Consider the following 17,153-nt stretch of genomic DNA (forward strand, 5'->3'; position numbering starts at 1 on the left):
GTTGCCTTACTAAGTTCCTGGTTCCTCTTGGAACTCAGCCCACTTCAAGAGAGATGTCAATCTCAAAAAATGCCCAAATGTGGTTTGGAGGCGGTCCGATGGAATCTTTGAGATGACGCTGCCCCAACGCACCATGAAACCACAGCAACGGGCACAAGCTGCAGACTGGGGTGGCTATGAAGCAATTTTCTAAAAGTGAGAAGATCAGCCTCACCTCAAAGGCACATGGGCCTTTTACGCCTTTCTCGACTGCAAAGGCATACGTAGATCCTTCTGGATTTCTGGGTAATGCTTTGGGGATCTGCTCCTTACTCCAGAATTCAGAAACTTAAGAGAAATTAAAGAACTGAGATTAATTTGAATTTTTAAAGTTTGTCTTTCTTTTTTTGATAAATTTATGAGCCAAGACACCCACATGTGTTTCAATATACAAAGAGCAAAAAGAATTGTAGAGGTAATTGGGAACCTCAGTTACCCATGGATTGTTTCTTAAAGTGCAAATTACTTAAGGCAGTAGCAAAGTTGCTGTATTCCTTCTCAATTTCTCTTCGTCTTCCTCTGTAATTTTATAAGGTGATTTATTGATGCTTTTTTCTCTCTTAATTTTTTTTTTTTGCTTTCTTTTCTATTCCTAGAGCTCGTGGTCTGGACCTCTCCTCTGCTCCCATTATATCTTGTATTATACTTACCTGTCTACCTTTCTCACTCCCACCCCCCAGAATGTAAGCTCCTCGAGAGGACGGTCTGGTTTTTTTAATTGATGGATCCTTACCGCAGAGCAGAGTGGGCAGCCCACAGTAGGTGCTTAATAAATGTTCATGAGATGAGCCGTAAGTGAAGACCCCGTGGGCAGGGGATGCAGAAGAAGAAGGAGGGGAGACCTCTCAGTAGAAAGCAGGGGGTTCCTTCTTCCGGGCCACCGCAGCCCTGCGAAGCTCTGACACCCGCAGGATCAAGAGCTCATCCCAAAGGGAGGGGATCGATAACCATCATTACCACGCAGGGGTCCGGATTGCTGCAGGGGATGCTAGGGTTAAAAGAATGACCACGTGCTTGCCCTCGGAAAGCCTCTGTTCTGGAGCTTAGGTCCAGCGATGAGCCGACCAGCTGTCCTGTCCTGCTGTCCCAGACCGGACTCACCATCTCCACCCCCCACCCCCGCCCCGTGTCCTGCTTCCTGTTGTGGGCATCTTGGTGGCCGTCCCCCATCATCGGGGCGCACCCTGCCCCCCCGCCAGGACCATCCCTGCATGCCTCTGGCATCCCCACTCCCCTGGTCCAGCCACCCTCCACCCCAGAGTGGACTGCCGCGGACGTAGGATTGACAATCGCTGACATTTCTAAGGTGCTTTCTACACGTGTGACCTGGGGGAAATCTTCAAAAGGGGGGCCCTACAGGTGCGATCATCCCTAATTTACAGATGAAGAGCCTGAGGTCCAGAGAGTCATAACCTTGACTCCAACCTCGTTTTCTGCCGCCAGATGGAAACCTCGCTCTCCTCACTAAAGGGCAGAGACCCCTAGCGGCCAGCTGAGACCGAAGTAAAAGCGAGACTCAGAGCGCAGGCGTAAGAGCCTCCCAAGGCGCCCTCACAGCCTGGACAGGGAGGCTGGGAAGGCGGGACTACGATTCCCAGCATGCCCCGGGCCAGAGCGGCGCGACGTACGCAGATAGACGCGCCGGGCGCGGAGGCGGGGCCTCGCGGCTCCGGGACGCCGGCGCGCGACGCTGCGCGTGACGTCAAAGTCCTGCGCCGCAGCCCCGGCTTCTGCCCGTCCGCAGAGTGAAGGTGACAGACGGAAGGTCCGCGCCGTAGGAGGCAGCGGCGCCGCGAAGCCTCGGTCCTCCTCCCGCCGCCCGCAGCCCCCTCGGCCCGCACGATGCTGGGGTTGCAGCGGCTCGTGCGTGGGTCGCTCTCCGCCAGGGGCCTGGCCCGGCTCACCTTCCAGGAGGCGGGGACCGTAAGTTCGCCCGGGGCCGGGAGGGGGCGGGGCTTAGGAACGGGCGGTGAGTGGGGCGGGGCTTAGGTGGAGGCCCCGCCCTTTTCTCCCCACCTCTCTGTGGGGCCTGGTCTGGCATTCAAGGCCAGCCATGCCACCACCACCGCCCCACTTCTTCAGGAACCCGAACCCTGGATCACAGGCGGCTGGGGCGGGTGCAGTGGGCCGGCTGTGTGGCCCTGAGCAAGTCACTGAACCTCAGCCTCAGTTTCCCCATCAGTAAAATGGGTGTCGTGGTTAAAAGCCATCACCTCTGTAAAGTGACCCTTAAAGGGCCGTCGAAAGAATGTCACTTATTATTATACCCGGAAGGGACCTTAGAGGTCACCTTGGGCAACGCCCTCGGCTTACAGACGAAGACACTGAGGCCCAAATAGGTTAAGTGACTTGGCCAGGATCTCGCAGGTGGGAAGGGGCAGCCACTCCGCCCGTCTGGAGTGCCCTTCCCCCAACGTGCCCTTGGGTGACCTTGAGCCACATCCCCCGCAGGGGGAGAGGGGGCAGCCGGGGTGGGGGCGTGGGGGTGAGCCGCCTAGCCCTGAGACTCCCAGGGAGGGGGCCCACACCTCCCGAACCTCGGCCCTCCACAGGCGCCCCCCAAGAAGACTACCTTCGGGTCCCTGAAGGACGAGGACCGCATCTTCACCAACCTCTACGGCCGCCACGACTGGAGGTAGGAGGGGTCTGGTCCCCCGGGGGCAGAGGGTGGCCTGCTGGGGTGCCCCCCCTCACCTGTTCCACTTCCACCCCACCCCCACCCGCAGGCTGAAGGGGGCCCTGAGCCGGGGCGACTGGTACAAGACGAAGGAGATCCTGCTCAAGGGGCCGGACTGGATCCTGAGTGAGATCAAGACGTCCGGCCTGCGGGGCCGCGGAGGGGCCGGCTTCCCCACCGGCCTCAAGTGGAGCTTCATGAACAAGCCATCCGATGGCAGGTGGGGGAGGGGGAGGAGGAGAGAGGGAGGAAGGTGGTGGAAGGTGGTGGTGGCAGCAGCGCCAGGTACCCGGGAGACTACAAGGCGTGAGCCCCTGGCCTCAATGATCTCTGTAAGATGGGCACAGCAGTAACCTCTGCCCGCCTTCCCTTCCTCCCAGGACTGTTTTGAGGCTTCCCACAGGAGGCGTTTAGTCTGTCAGGGTGGGGGACGTGAGGCCGTGCCCTTCACGTGGGCAGGAGCCCTTCCTCCCCACTTGGAGCCGGGGCCCTGCTCCTCCTTGACCTGGGGTGGTCGTGGTGGAGGGACAGGGTTGTGTGGCATGGAGACGGGCCTCGGGGTCCCCTGCTAACCGAGGGAGGGGATGGGAAAGACAGGACGAGGCACCGGGTGGCCCCACGGGCTGATGGATCCCCTGCCTTCCCCAGGCCAAAATACCTGGTGGTGAATGCAGATGAGGGGGAGCCGGGGACCTGCAAGGACCGGGAGATCATCAGGCATGACCCCCACAAGCTGGTGGAGGGCTGCCTCGTAGGGGGCCGGGCCATGGGTGCCCGGGCTGCCTACATCTACATCCGGGGCGAATTCTACAACGAGGCCTCCAACCTGCAGGTGAGTGAGACCAAGCTTGGACCTATGGGGGGTGCCTTAGGGTCCCCCAGAGCCGTGCTGACAAAGCGGCCTTTTGTTGCCAGCCTCTACTGACCATCTCTCCCTCTGGACCCCCCAGAGCCTTTTCCCCCAACTCTCCCCCTGACCCCCCACATAGCCCTTTTCTGGCCCCTCCCCCGCAGGTGGCCATCAGGGAGGCCTATGAGGCCGGGCTGATCGGCAGGAATGCCTGTGGATCCGGCTACGACTTTGATGTGTTTGTGGTGCGGGGGGCGGGGGCCTACATCTGTGGGGAGGAGACAGCGCTCATCGAGTCCATTGAGGGCAAGCAGGGCAAGCCCCGCCTCAAGCCACCATTCCCCGCCGACGTCGGTACGTGACCTCTCATCCTCCCAGGGGGCCTGTCTCAGAAGCACAGAGCTGAGGGCCACCCTCGGGACCCTTCGTGGGCCTGGGGCATCTTGGGCTCCAGGCAGCTCTTAGCTCAGTCCTGCAGGCAGGGCTCAGGATGGGGGAGAAGCTGCGGGGACCCCCACCCCCAATGGTATGACCTTGCGCGAGTCCCTTGGCCCCTCAGCTGTAGGACCGAGATGGGAATACTTGTCCAAGTTCTCCCCGAGGATCCTCGACCCCAGGGTGTCAATGGGAACTCTCACTGAGCATCAGCAGAGTGGAGAGCTCTGGGAGGGAGCCGGCTGAGGACATAAGGGGAGACGCAGGCTTCCATGGCGCTTTCTTGTGGCGGGGGAGGGGCGCTGTCCAGACCTCCCTCCCCACCCCCTCCCGTCTGGTAGGTGTGTTTGGCTGCCCCACCACCGTGGCCAACGTGGAGACGGTAGCTGTGTCCCCCACCATCTGCCGCCGAGGAGGGTCCTGGTTTGCCAGCTTTGGCCGGGAGCGGAACTCGGGCACCAAGCTCTTTAACATCTCTGGCCACGTCAACTACCCCTGCACCGTGGAGGAGGAGATGTCGGTGCCACTCAAGGAACTGATAGAGAAGCACGCGGGTGAGGGCTGGGGCCTGGGGGGCGGGGGAGGGAGCTCAGGGAGGGCACCGAGAGGTGACGTGGACTGTGGCCCCCAGGGGGTGTGACCGGTGGCTGGGACAACCTCCTGGCGGTGATCCCCGGCGGCTCATCTACACCTCTGATCCCCAAGTCTGTGTGTGAGACTGTCCTGATGGACTTCGACGGGCTAATCCAGGCTCAGACAGGGCTGGGCACTGCCGCCGTCATCGTCATGAACCGCTCAGTAAGGACACAGCCTGCCTCTGTCAGGCCTCCCCAAACCTCTTGCTGCTGGAACTCAGGGGCTGGGCCGGGGGGTCCCAGGGCCCTCTCCCCTGCTCCCTCTTCCCCCACCTCAGTAGCAACGCCTCCTGCTCTCCTCAGACAGATATCGTGAAAGCCATCGCCCGCCTCATCGAGTTCTACAAACATGAAAGCTGTGGCCAGTGCACGCCTTGTCGGGAGGGTGAGCACCCCGAGCCTGGGTGAGGGCGGGGGTGGGAGGGAGCCTGAGATGGGCCTCAGCCTGGCCTCGAGGGGGAAGCTAGAAACCCCTTCTCCCTGGCCACCCCAGGTGTGGACTGGATGAACAAAGTGATGTGGCGATTCGTCAAGGGCGACGCCCGTGTGTCTGAGATCGATGCCCTCTGGGAGATCAGCAAGCAGATTGAGGGCCACACCATCTGCGCCCTGGGCGACGGGGCCGCCTGGCCTGTGCAGGTACTGTGAGCCAGTGGGGGACAAGGAATGGAGGAAATGGTCCCGGGGGTGGGGGGGCCTGGGGGGCGGAGACAAGGAATAGGAGGAAATGGCCCCCAAGTGTGAGCAGGGGTCCTTTGGATGGGCTGTGCCCCTGAGCTCCTGTCTCTGTCCCTTTTGGAGCAGGGCCTGATCCGCCACTTTCGCCCAGAGCTTGAAGATAGGATGCATCGTTTCGCAAAGGGCTATTCAGCACGCCAGGCAGCCTAGACTGCAGCCCCCCACCCCTCTTCCCCTTCCTGTGGTGGTCTGTGTGAATAAAGTCGGGGCTGCCCTCGGGCCGCTGCTGAGTTTCTATTTACCCACTTTTGCTTACTGAGCTACAGTGGGCCTGGCCTCTCCGGGGTGGCCAGAGGAGGACACTGGCCCTGAGATTTGGAGGGGGAGGGCTGGATTTGGAGGTCAGGGACGAGGATCAGATCTTGACTCTGCCTATGATGCTCTGGGAGACCCTGGGCCTTGGCCCTGCGAGATAGGCCTAAGGTCCCTTGCTCTGAGCTCTAAGTGGGGATAGCATGTCCAGGTAAACCCTGCTGGTGAAGGGCGGTCCTAGAGTCTGAGAAATGGGTACAACACAGCCCCTGCACTGAATATGTTTATTGGGGGAGTAGAGAGAATAGAGGGAAAAGCCGAGTGTTTGTGGCCAGACTGTCCCTGCCCACTTTGTGCTCCCCCAGAGAGTCCATGCAGGGGGTTCTTTTCAGGCTCGCCCCTCCTAGTCGCCAAGCTGGGGAGGGGCTCCATCCAGTGGGTGCCATAGCTCTAGGCGCCGGTCACTGCGGGCCAGGCACTCGCGCCAGTGCCGAAGCTTCTCCCCGGTGGAGTTGATGCTCAGCTGCAGCCCGCCTGGTGGGAGTGTGCACCCCACTCAGCCAGGCCACTCCCCCCCACCCCAGGGCCTCCCTTCCACAGCCCCCTCCCCGACCCTCACCAATGAAGTCATCAGCCGTGCCCAGGTCATAGTCCCACACGGACACCAGCAGGGTCTTCTGGGCAAGCTCTTCCCTCTGCCCCGCGTAAAAGAATTCCTGTGGACATAGCCCTGTCACTTGAGGGCCCCACAGGGCACCTCCTGGGCAGGGGCCTGGTGCCAGGCCTGGCTCCCCACTCACCTCATTGAACTCGGGATTCAGGGTCTTCTTCCGGACGGTCGTCTTGTATTTGGACTTCTTACCCACGTTTGGTCGGAGGAAGCTGAGGGACGAGGGTTTTTGGGGGGTGGGGGGTGTAGCCTGTGCCTGGGAAGTGCTCAGACTTTTTTCCTATGGCCCTGACTGCCAGCCGGTGGGGATGCCGTGCTGATGGGAGGGTCCTGGCTGCAGGTCGGGAAAGTTTGGATCCTGGTGACCCAGCTCCCAGCCCATCCTACACACTTACATACGCACAAAAGGGTCCGAATACCCGTTGGCATCCATGGCGGCAAGGTGGGCGCAGCGTAAGACCCCGACCAGCAGGCCGCCCCTCTGGGAGCTGTAGCAGAGCGACAGCAGGATCCGGCCCCGCTCCTCTCCAGCCACCTCCACCTCCTCCTGCAGGGCCAGTGTGGGCAGGGGCCTATAGCTGGGTCCCCAGTGGGGCAGTCCAGACTGTCTGATACAGAAGGTGCTGATGCGAGTCACTGGAGTCTCCCAGCCCCAGCACAGGGACCCTTGAGTTGTTGGAGGAGCCGAATTGGACCCAAGTGAACCCTCACAGCAAATGGGGGGACCTAGAGGTGTCTCAGGGCCAGGCCACAGCAGTGGGAAGGGGAGGGGCCCAGTGGATGGAGGCCAGGACAGTGGGTGCTTCATAACTCTCTGTGTGTCCTAGGCAATCCACCTCCTTCTCTGGGCTTCAGTTTCCCCATCTGCCACAGACTCAATGATATCCAAGTACTCAGCTCCTTAAGCTGAGACTTAAAGGAACAGAGGGATTCCAAGAGAGGGCAGGCAGGGAGGGAGGGAACAGCCTCTGCAAAGACCTGGAGATGGACTGTTGACTTGGAGCCAGTAGGCCACGTTGACTGGAGTATAGATTTCACGAAGGGCAGCATGTGAGATAATGGTTCCAAGTGGGGCCAGACTGGGGGGGCTTCAGGCAAAAGGCGTCTGACACTGCTAATGCTCCCTGTTCTCAGCCCCTTCCCCGGCCTGACCTTCCCAGTTCTAAGACCCCTCCCAGCCCTGACACTGCCTGTTCTAAGGCCCCTCCCAGCCCTGCTGTCCCCTGTTCTAAGAGCATTTTAAGCCCTGGTGTAGCTGAGGGTTCCCTGCCCAAAGCCACTAGGACAAAGGCTGGGGATGAGGGGAATGCATTTAGATGGGCCCCTTGTTCCCTGATCTAGCTCATGGACTGGATCTTCCCGACAGAAGGGCCTGGGCTGTGAGATGAGGTGGCTCAGTTTGGGCCTAGAGGGCAGCCCCCAGATTCTTTCTGTCTGCTCCCTGAGGCCCAGCAGCCCCCTAAGAGGCCCGGCACCCTCCCTTCTTTGCCCCTAGCTCCCCATTCCCTACAGCCCACCCCAGAGAATACAGGGCCTGACCTTCATGCCCAGTCATCCCTTGCTACCAGCCCTGACAATTACTATTCCTTCCCGACGCTGTTGTCCTAACTCTAGCACTGTTTGGGTCTCATGGGGTCCCCATCCTTGGGTGCCCTCATCTCCTCCCTTTTCCTCCTGTCCTTGCCCCCGCCCTCTCCCAGCTGTCCCTCTGGGTGCAGCCTGACAGTGGCACCAGGAGCTTCATCAGAGGAGAGACCACGTCCAAGTGATTAGCATCAGGAAGCCGGAAAGGCCCAAAGCTTCTGCCCAAAATAGAATTAGCTGATGGGGAGCCTGGTGCTGGTGCAGTCAGGCCTCTGAGCTCACAGAAACCCCGGAGCAACAGGATTTTGTGAAGGTGGGTGGGGGAACTGCAGCCCCAGGAGACCTACCTCCTCATACAGGGACATGCCCCGGGCAGTGTCCAGGCTGCTGGGCCTCTTGGTCTGAAAACGCAGAGGGCACAAGTGTCGGCCCTGGGCCCATGCCCATCTCCCCAAGTTCATCCGGGCTGTCTCCCTGCCCCCGCCCTGGCCTCATCTTTTTGGTGGCAGCCCCAGCTCCAGCCCATCTCACCAGGCGCCTCTTCTCCAGGCAGATGTTGAAGCTCCGGCTCAGGTTGGGCACCAGCTTCTTCAGGGGCACTCGCAGCTCGCCCAGGGGCTCCGCCCGCCTCCGCAGGCGGGACTCCTCACACACACACAGCCTGGTCCCAGATCCCGGGTCCTGTCACTGCTCAGCTTTATCCAGCATCTGCCCAGTCTCTAGCTCCTCTCCCAGGGCTATGGACCCTTCCTCTGCCCAACTCTGCCTTCCCTCTGCCCCCTGCCGCCGGCTCCCCTGTCCCCACTTGTCTCCTAGCCCAGCTCTACCCTGATGCTCTCTGTCCCCCATCTTTCCCATCTCTTCAGCTCCCAGACTTCTCAGGGCTTGCCTAAGAGTGGATTCTGCACCTGGAGCAAAGGACAGGGAGCTGAGGAAGGGACGAAGAGCAGAGACCCAGGAACCCTGGGAGGCCAAGGGACACCTGGGAAGCTTCCTGGGGTGAGGAGGGGAAAAAGGGGGTCATCGGGTAGCTTCCTAGTTTATTCTTTTTATGTGTGAAGCTCTGATTGTTCCTATGCATCTGAAGGACTAAAAATGCTGCCAGTGCCCTCTGTACACTTTGGTGCCCTGAAGAAGCATTCTGATGGCCTCACCCTAGTTGCAGCTCTGAGTCAGGTTTACTTTGGGGAGTCTAGCTGCCTGGGCTCCTGGCTAACCATGGCAGTTACACGACGCCCTCCTGCCTATATCCGGTGAACCCCTTTCTGCTTTACTGTCTTAGTGGCCCTCCCAGGCTGACCAAAGCCCCAGGAGGGCAGGGACCTGGTCACTGCTGTATCACTGCTGCCAAAGTCCTTTTGTGCTCCCTGGAGCATTGCTTCCCCCATGACACTCCACGGCAGTGAGCCCCGTGGAGCATGGGAGGCTCACAACCCTGCTGCGCTGACGGCCACCAGCCAGAGCCATGGCGGCCAGTAATAATCGCTGGTGCTTACCCAGCACCGGCTGAGGTTTACAAAGTGCTTTGCAGATACCAGCTCCTTATGGAGCATGGCTTGGGGGTGTAAGGGATGGCTCAGGTCTTTCCCTCAGCCCTCCCCACCAGTCCTAGGGGCCCTTTCCTCCCTCTCAATGCTGGAGCCCATGAGCTGCCCCCAGGACCAGCCCACCTTCTCTTCTAGTCACACCTCTCCCACCCATCCCTGATGGTGAGGCTCATGCACCATCGTTGGTTGGTATGAATGTATTGCAGCTTAGTGGTCCACCAGGTGCCAGTGTAAGGGGGCGACATCCAAGAAAGCTGTGCCTGGGGAATGCAGGGCACTCAAGCAGAAAGACTGAAAGATAATGGACAGCCATTCTGAGGGCTCCCTGGCACCCATGGAATGGCACAGCGGGCCTGGACTAGGGCCCCCAGGCAGAGAAAGTGTGACAGGGGGCTCACCGCAGAGTCTTGCGTCCGGCATCCTGGCAGGTGAAGCCATGATAGGTAAGTGTTTCGTCCCAGTGTGGCCCCCGGCTGCCCCGCACTGTTCGGGTACGCAGCTGACTTGCCTGGGGGGCAGGGACAGGATGGCTGAGAAGGGGACCAGGGACCAGCTCAGGAGGGCTAGGAGACTCCCCACCCCAGCTGCTGCATTGTACCTGCCCTCTGGGCTGGTGCATGGGAGGCCCTGGGCAATGAATGTCCTCAGCCTGTGTGTAGCAGGGCACCCTTTCTGTGGTTCAGAGTGGGGCCTTCCGCTGTTTCCTGTCTGGAAAGGTCAGCCAGGCATGTTCATTCACCACATCAAAGTCCTGTTGTTTTTCCCTCTGAAATCTCTCTGGAATCTGTTCCCTTCTCTATGATGCCCCTCCCCCTATAAGGCTCGTGACTGTGACCAAGATCAAGACCAGGACCACATGAGTTCCCCATCAGTGGTGTCTTGTCTGGATGATCTTAACAGTGTTCTAACTGCTCTTTCTGCCTTGGTTACTTCCTTATCCCCTTCCTCCTGCCCATCTTCCTCAAACATTGCGGCACAGTGGAAAGGGTTTGAGTTTGGAGCTGAGGACCTGCGTCCAATCCTGCCTCTCAAAGCCTCAGTTTCCTCATATGTAAATGGGGATAATAACATGTACTTTCTACCTACAAAATGTGCTTAAAATTTGGAAATGCTATTTAAATGTTGCCCGTGGCCCTTTGTTTATGCTGTGGCCTCCACCTGGAGCACCCTTTCCCCTCCTCCACGAAGTCCTATTCATCCTTCACAGCCCACTTCAAACTACACGTCCTTAGGAAGCCTTGCCTGATCACGACAGCCCACAAGGATCATAGCCTTATATTCTTCAGTCACGTCTGACTCTTTGTGACCCCAGGGACCATAGCACACCAGGCCCTCCTGTCCTCCACTGTCTCCCAAAGTTCATCTTCATTGTTTCTAGGACACCGTCCATCCATCTCAGCCTCTGCCATCCCCTTCTCCTTTTGCCTTCAGTCTTTCCCAACATCAGGGGCTTTTCTAATGAGCCCCATCTTCTCGTTATGTGGCCACAGTATCTAAGCTTCAGCCCCAGTGTTTGTCCTTCTAGTGGGTGGCCTGAATTAATTTCTTTAAGTACTGACTGATTTGTCCTCCCTGCTGTCCAGGGGCCTCTCAAAAACACTGATTCTGCAGAATTCGGCTTTCCTCATAGTCCAGCTCTCACAGCCACACATGGCTACTGGAAAAGCCATTGCTCTGACTATAGGGACCTTTGTCAGCAAGGCGCCATCTCTGCATCTTAGTCTGCTGTGCAGCTTTGCCAGAGCTTTCCTTCCAAGGAGCGAGCATCTTTTAATTTAACTTTAATACTAGAGAGGTTTGCCATTTCCTTCTCCAGTCCATTTGACAGATGAGGAAACTGAGGCAAACAGGGTGAAGTGACTTGCCCAAGGTCATCCAGCTAGCAGGTGTCTGAGGTCAGATTTGAACTCAGGAAGATAAGTCTTCCTGACTCTGGCCAGCGCTCTATCCACTGCAGTGCCACCTAGCTGCCTGCAGCCTTCTCTGATCTCAGGCAATCACAACCAGTGCCCTGAAATGTGCTCTACGGAATTTTTGTTAGAAGGGAACTTCATGGTCCAGCAGTCATTCTACATCCACCAGGCTTGTCTCCCTGACATCCTATAAATTCCTTGCAGGCAAGGGCAGGATGGTAGATGCGAGAAGGCAGCTGGCAAAAAGTCCAGTCCCCTAGCCCTGGGCTCTCTATCCACCAAGCTCCCACTGTACACTCCACCGGACCCAGAGGACCTGACATTGCTGCTCACTCAAGTGTGCCTGTCCCCTTCTGGTCCTTAGCTTCCTCTCCTCACGGATGAAGCCCTTGGGGGGGGTCCCTACCGGCTCCCCCCTTCCCCAACCCTAAGCCCCGCCCTCCCAGCCCTTCCCTGGCATTTACCTTGCTCATTCCTGGCAACAGATTTGCCTTCACGAAGGTGTCGATGGAGCCCGAGTCCAAGGGTTTCAGACCCTGGAGGACAGAGAGAGATGGCCGGCAGTTTCAGACGGGGCCAGGGGCCTTCAGGGATGGGGGAGATGGGGGGTTGCTGTGGCCTCAGGCCCCCAGCCCCACCCTCTCACCTTGGCCCGATGGATCGTGCAGTGCAAGACAGAGTTCTGCTGGTCCAAGAGGAGGGTGAATTCAAGGGAGCCCAGGGCAGCTGGGGTGGGAGAGGGGACAGTCCATGAAGTTGGGGCCCTCCTGCCTTCTTGGAATCGCAGCCGAAGCCCCACCTTCTCCAGTAAGCCTTTCTCAGTCCTTCCGAGTCTAGTGCCCTCCCTCTGTGGATCGCTGCTTCTTTATCCTGTCTGTGGCTCGTCTGTACGGAACTATTTGTGTGTTGTCTCCCTAGATTTTCAGCTCTTCAAGCATCTCTGTGTCTGTCCAGTGTTCAGCACAGTTTCTGGCACACAGTAGGCACTTATACAAATGTTTATTAACTGACTGGGGGCTGAGGGAGGTCTCAGCCTTTGGATTAGATCAGAATCTGAAAGGCTACCAGAAGGCGATGACCAACCTACCAAGAACCCAGTGTCCATACCTGCCCTGGGGTGGGGGTGGGGGGGTGGGGGCTGTTTCCTCTGTGGTTCTTGGTTGGAAGGGCAGCAGATATGGGGTTGGGGGTCCCCAGGACCTTCCTCTGATTCAGCTCCTCATGTCCATGTGACCTCCAGCCTTGGTTCTGCTGGTGTTGCCCCCACCCCAATGGAACTAATTGGACCTAAATGAATCAAGGGCCCAAGGTAGGGTCACCTTCTTTCTTCCGCAGCCCTGACGCAGCTCCAGATGGGAGCAGGTGTGTGTGTGTGTGTGTGTGTGTGTGTGTGTGTGCGCGCGTGCGCGCCGCCTAGCTCTCTATGAGCTCCAGCAGATGTGGGTTCATGGGTTGTATATATGTTAGAAATGGGAGATTGACCTTTTCAGGGTGCTGTCATCTGAGCCCCACTCTCTGGCTAGGGTGGGAGCTTCTTGCCAGGCCTTGCTCAAGCAGACAAAGGTGAGGGAGAGCATAGTGATGTGGCTCCCTCCTCCCCTCCCCATCCCCTGACAGACCCCAGGGCCTGAGCACTCACTGGTCTCATCTGAGTCTCCATCCTGCTCCTCCTCCAGGCACTGGGGAAGCTGAGAGACTCCAGCCTTTGCTGTTGGGGTCCAGGCATGCTCCATTGGGCTGCCCAAAGCTGTCTCTGGGGCTGGCCCACTGGGGAGTGCAGGCAGAGGAGCTGGCCGGGGCCGGAGCAGGGCAGGAGCAAAGGGGTAGAAATGTGGGAAGTAGTCGGAGATCTGGCGGATGGGGCGGATAGGGCCTGGGCTCACGTTGATAGCCATATGCTCCTGCATGGTGACCTTTTCCCCACGTGTGCCAGCCATGGCCAGGGGTGCCGAAGGCCAGAAGGTCCCCTAAGAGGGTTGGTGGAGGGTCAGGGAGGTCCTGGTGTGAGGTGGGGACTGGACACAGGGGAGGGTAAATGTGAGGAGGGGACCAGATAGAGGGGGAGAGGTCAATGGTAGGAAAATTGGACAAAGGGGAAGTGTCTGAATGAGGAAGGGGACCAAACACAGGGGAAGGGTCCAAATGAGGAAGGGGACAGAACACAGGGAAAAGGTCCGAATGAGGAAGGGGACCAAACACAGGGGAAGGGTTAAAGGGGGTGGGCAGGCCCCCGGGAAGGTCAGTGTGAAGAGGAGAGAGGCCACAGGCAAGAAGGCTGGACAAAGGGGAGGGATCAGTTTGGTGGAAAAGGTCAGTGTAATGAAAGAACTGGACAGAAGGAAGTGCTCTGAGAGTGGCCCCCGAGTCCAGCTGGCTGGACTGGAGGGGAGCCCCTTCAGGAGGACCGGACCCTTGGGGCTTTGTCTCAGTCACAGGTGCTGGCCGGCAGGCTAGCCTAAGTGGTTTCTGCTTGTTAGCTCAGCTATAGCTGGGGGTGGGGCAGGGAACTGGACTTTGGAGGCTGGGGGTAGGTGCATTTTGGGTGGGAGAGGACCCAGGGGAGGTTATGTTCTGGTCTGTTACCGAGGGTTGGCCATCCTATTGCAAGGGCTTATGTTTGAATTTGGCTGGGGGTCTGTGGGGATGACCTTGTGGAGGGGAAGTCTCCTTTCTGGGGAGAGGTCTTTCTTAGAGGGCAGTCTCTTCGGCTGCAGTGAGAGCGAAGGCTGGGAGGTCTCAGTGGAGGGCTAGCCCAGGGGTGTGCAGGTCCTAGTTTGGGGGGGGCATGTCTGTCGGGGCTTTCTGTCCTGGGCAGCAGTTGGGGGCTCTTCCCCAATGGAGCATCGAGATGGGGGGGGGCGGTTTGGCGTTCCGACAGGCTGGGGGTCTCGGCCCTAGTTTGGGAGGATACTGTCCTGGGTGGGACTTTCCCGCCTGAGGGTCCCAGATAGGTGCAAGGTCGAGGGCTTCTGGGGTCTCCTGGGGGGATCGTGGGGTTGTGCTCTCCTCTGTGGACTGCTGGGGGCAAGTGGGGCGGGAGCACTCACCTGGCCCTTGGACTGACGGGCAAACACTGGACTGGACCAACTGCCGGCGGCCCCGGGTCCGACGCCCGCCAGCTGCCTCTCCTGCGGTCACCAGCACAGCGGCCGCCGCCGCCGATGCTGCTGCGTGTCTGTCTCCTACCCGCTCTCCAGCCTGGACTGTGTCTATGACCGCCCGGTGTCCTCCGGCGCCGCGCCACGGGGATACACACGGACAGGCACAGACACGCACACACAAACACGCTGAGACACACTAAGACACTAGTCTCGGCTCCTCCCCACTCTCTCAACACACTAACAGCATCTGATAGGCACACTGGTCATACAGACTCACACCCCTATTGAGACATTGGTACCCACCGACTGTGTGCCACCCCCTCCCACCTCATACACTGAAAAACACACCCACCGATCACACCCAACGTGATGACCCCGTAGTCATGACCACTCTCACACTTAGATGTTGACACACACATAGGACACACAGACACACTCACAGGGAAAGGCATGTGACTAACACAGAGCACTCATGCCAGAGCCCAGGACCCCCCTTCCCTTCCCTAGACAGCCCTAGACACCCCATGCTCCTACCCTCTCTCCTTCCCATCACACAAGCCAACTGAGACACATACTTGCACTCTCCTACATAACACATAGGTGCTCTGAGGACTGGATCAGAGGATGTTGTCACTTGGGGTCTGTGGAAGAGGACTTTCCTCCAGGCTCTCAGGCCCCTCCCTCCCTTCCACCCCTCCCCCCAATTCCCTCTTCTCTTTTCTGACCCCACTTTGAGCTTCCACCCCCAGATGGTCTGGGACCTTCCCTCCCCCAAACACCTCTGACTTGATCCCCTGTGAAATGGAGATATTTTTAAAAAGCAATTTATTCTTGCTAACTGCCAACAAAGGTGAGAAATGGAAAGGAGAAAGGAGAGGGGGACAGGAAGCCTGGAAGGGGGGAGGAAGGAAGGCTGGGAGCAGGATAAAGCAGGACAAAGAAGGCCTGCAGTGGGAGAAGGGAGGGGGTGACTTGATTTCCTACCCCCTTCCCCTTCTCAAGCCCCTCACCTTTTTCTAGCTGCCTAATCTCTAGCTCCTGACCCATAGCCCATTTCTGTAGGTCCCATGGTCCAGAAGTGTCCTTGGTTTCTGCTAGGGCTAAACTCCTGGGGCCTCCCTATTTTCTTCCTCCACACACTTCTACTTTAAGGCTCCTACTAGAGCCTGGCCCCCTCCTGGAATCTTCTCTGCTTTGGATCTCTCCTTTCCAAGGTGATCAGGAGGCAGTGGGGCCCAACCTGGAACCAGGGGGCTGCCTTGTTGATCTGCCTAGCCAAGCTTTGGGGAGGAAGGCTGGAATCAAGACAGCGTTGGACTCAAAGGGCAGACCAGATGTCCATGCCCACCCTTCATAACACCTGTTGGCAAGCTGGGGGTCCTGGGAGAGAACCACAGTCACACAACAGTGGTCTGGGCTGGATCCAGACCAGTCAGTCAGCATGTATTTATTAATCTTTTATTATGTGCCAAATACTGTGCTAAGCTCTGGAGATACAAAGAAAGGCAAAAATCAGCCCCTGCCCTCACATTCTAATTGGGGAGACCATGTGTAAGTAACTACATACAAGATCTTGGGAGAGCAGACAAAGGAGTGACCGGGTGAATTCTCCTGGCCTGTTCATGATCCCTTCCTTCCTCACATTTGTATAGAATTTCAAGATCACAGGTTCAGAAAAACCTGGAAAGATTTGCATGAACTGATGCTGAGTGAAGTGAGCAGAACCAGTAGAACCCTGTGCCAGTAACAGCCACAGTGTGCAAAGACTAACTTTGATAGACTTCACTCTTCTCAGCAATGCAAGGATCTAAGACAACTCCAGAAGACTGCTGATGGAAAATGCTGTCCACAGTCAGAGAAAGAACTATGGAGTCTGAATGCAGATCAAACATGCTATTTTCGATCTTTTTCTTTCGTTTTGTCTTTCTCATGATTTTTCCCTTTTATTCTGATTCTTCTTTCACATGACTAATGTGGAAATATATTTAATATAGATTGTACATGTATAGCCTATATCAGATTGCATGCTGTCTTAGGGAGAGGGGAGGGGGGAATTTAGAACTCAAAATCTTATAAAAGTGAATATTGAAAACTAAAAATAAATTAATTTTTTTAAAAAAGATCATGGGTTCATAAGCTCATATATCGAGAGCTGGGAGGGATCTCAGAGGCCAGCTAGTCCAATCCCCTCATTTGACAGATGGGGAAACTGAGGACCAAGGTTATACAAAGAATAGGCAACTGAGCTGAGATTTGAATCCAGGTACCCTGACTCCAAATTTAGTGTTTATCCCACTACATCATGTTGCATCTAAGATTTAACCTGAGTCCTTTGGAATTGTGGTGGATCACTGCATTGATCAGAGTTACTAAGTCTTTCACAATCTTTACAATCTTGTGGTGTCTGTGTAAATTTTCTCCTGATTCTGCTCACTGTCCTCTGCATCAGTTCATACAGGTCTTCCAGGTGTTCCAGAAACCATCCCCTTCATCATTTCTGACAGCACAATAGAATTCTGTCACTTTCCTATGCTGTAACTTGCTTATCCACCTGCCAGTTGATAGGCATCCCCTTGATTTCTAATTCTTTGTCACCACCAAAGGAGCTGCTATAAATATTTTTGTACATATGGGTCCTTTTCCTCTTTTGTCGATTTCTCCAGGGTATAGCCCTAGCAGTGGCATTGCTGGGTCAAAGTGTGTGCACAGTTT

General features: G+C 57.3%; 2 protein-coding genes across 2 annotated transcripts; one reads left to right on the forward strand and one right to left on the reverse strand.

The window, feature by feature from the left end:
- Positions 1–1,645: 1,645 nt before the first annotated feature.
- NDUFV1 (NADH:ubiquinone oxidoreductase core subunit V1) lies at positions 1,646–5,615 on the forward strand. Its single transcript, XM_036765480.1, has 10 exons — positions 1,646–1,962; positions 2,592–2,674; positions 2,766–2,936; positions 3,365–3,548; positions 3,731–3,920; positions 4,343–4,555; positions 4,633–4,799; positions 4,940–5,021; positions 5,130–5,275; positions 5,441–5,615. The coding sequence occupies exons 1-10, from the start codon at positions 1,882–1,884 to the stop codon at positions 5,522–5,524; spliced, it is 1,401 nt and encodes a 466-aa protein (XP_036621375.1). The 5' UTR covers positions 1,646–1,881; the 3' UTR covers positions 5,525–5,615.
- A 357-nt stretch (positions 5,616–5,972) lies between these two features.
- LOC118854432 (double C2-like domain-containing protein gamma) lies at positions 5,973–13,277 on the reverse strand. Its single transcript, XM_036764791.1, has 11 exons — positions 13,089–13,277; positions 12,980–13,019; positions 11,987–12,066; positions 11,805–11,876; positions 9,826–9,935; positions 8,412–8,541; positions 8,228–8,281; positions 6,692–6,843; positions 6,427–6,508; positions 6,246–6,342; positions 5,973–6,160 (listed from the first exon to the last, which is right to left on the reverse strand). Exons 1-11 carry the CDS (start codon positions 13,275–13,277, stop codon positions 6,030–6,032), a joined length of 1,137 nt encoding a protein of 378 aa, XP_036620686.1. The 3' UTR covers positions 5,973–6,029.
- Between the last annotated feature and the right edge of the window lie 3,876 nt (positions 13,278–17,153).

The sequence above is a fragment of the Trichosurus vulpecula genome, chromosome 6 (assembly GCF_011100635.1).
Source record: "Trichosurus vulpecula isolate mTriVul1 chromosome 6, mTriVul1.pri, whole genome shotgun sequence".
NCBI classification, from domain to species: domain Eukaryota; kingdom Metazoa; phylum Chordata; class Mammalia; order Diprotodontia; family Phalangeridae; genus Trichosurus; species Trichosurus vulpecula.

Excerpts from the sequence above, each read along its gene's own strand:
- NDUFV1 (XM_036765480.1), top strand. The coding sequence starts at position 1,882 with ATGCTGGGGTTGCAGCGGCTCGTGCGTGGGTCGCTCTCCGCCAGGGGC. Across the intron at positions 3,921-4,342 it reads ACCATTCCCCGCCGACGTCG|GTGTGTTTGGCTGCCCCACC; the intron begins GTACGTGACCTC and ends CCCGTCTGGTAG. Across the intron at positions 5,276-5,440 it reads GGGCCGCCTGGCCTGTGCAG|GGCCTGATCCGCCACTTTCG; the intron begins GTACTGTGAGCC and ends CTTTTGGAGCAG.
- LOC118854432 (XM_036764791.1), bottom strand. The coding sequence starts at position 13,277 with ATGGCTGGCACACGTGGGGAAAAGGTCACCATGCAGGAGCATATGGCT. Across the intron at positions 9,936-11,804 it reads TGTTGCCAGGAATGAGCAAG|GCAAGTCAGCTGCGTACCCG; the intron begins GTAAATGCCAGG and ends CCTGCCCCCCAG. Across the intron at positions 6,161-6,245 it reads CACGGCTGATGACTTCATTG|GCGGGCTGCAGCTGAGCATC; the intron begins GTGAGGGTCGGG and ends CACTCCCACCAG.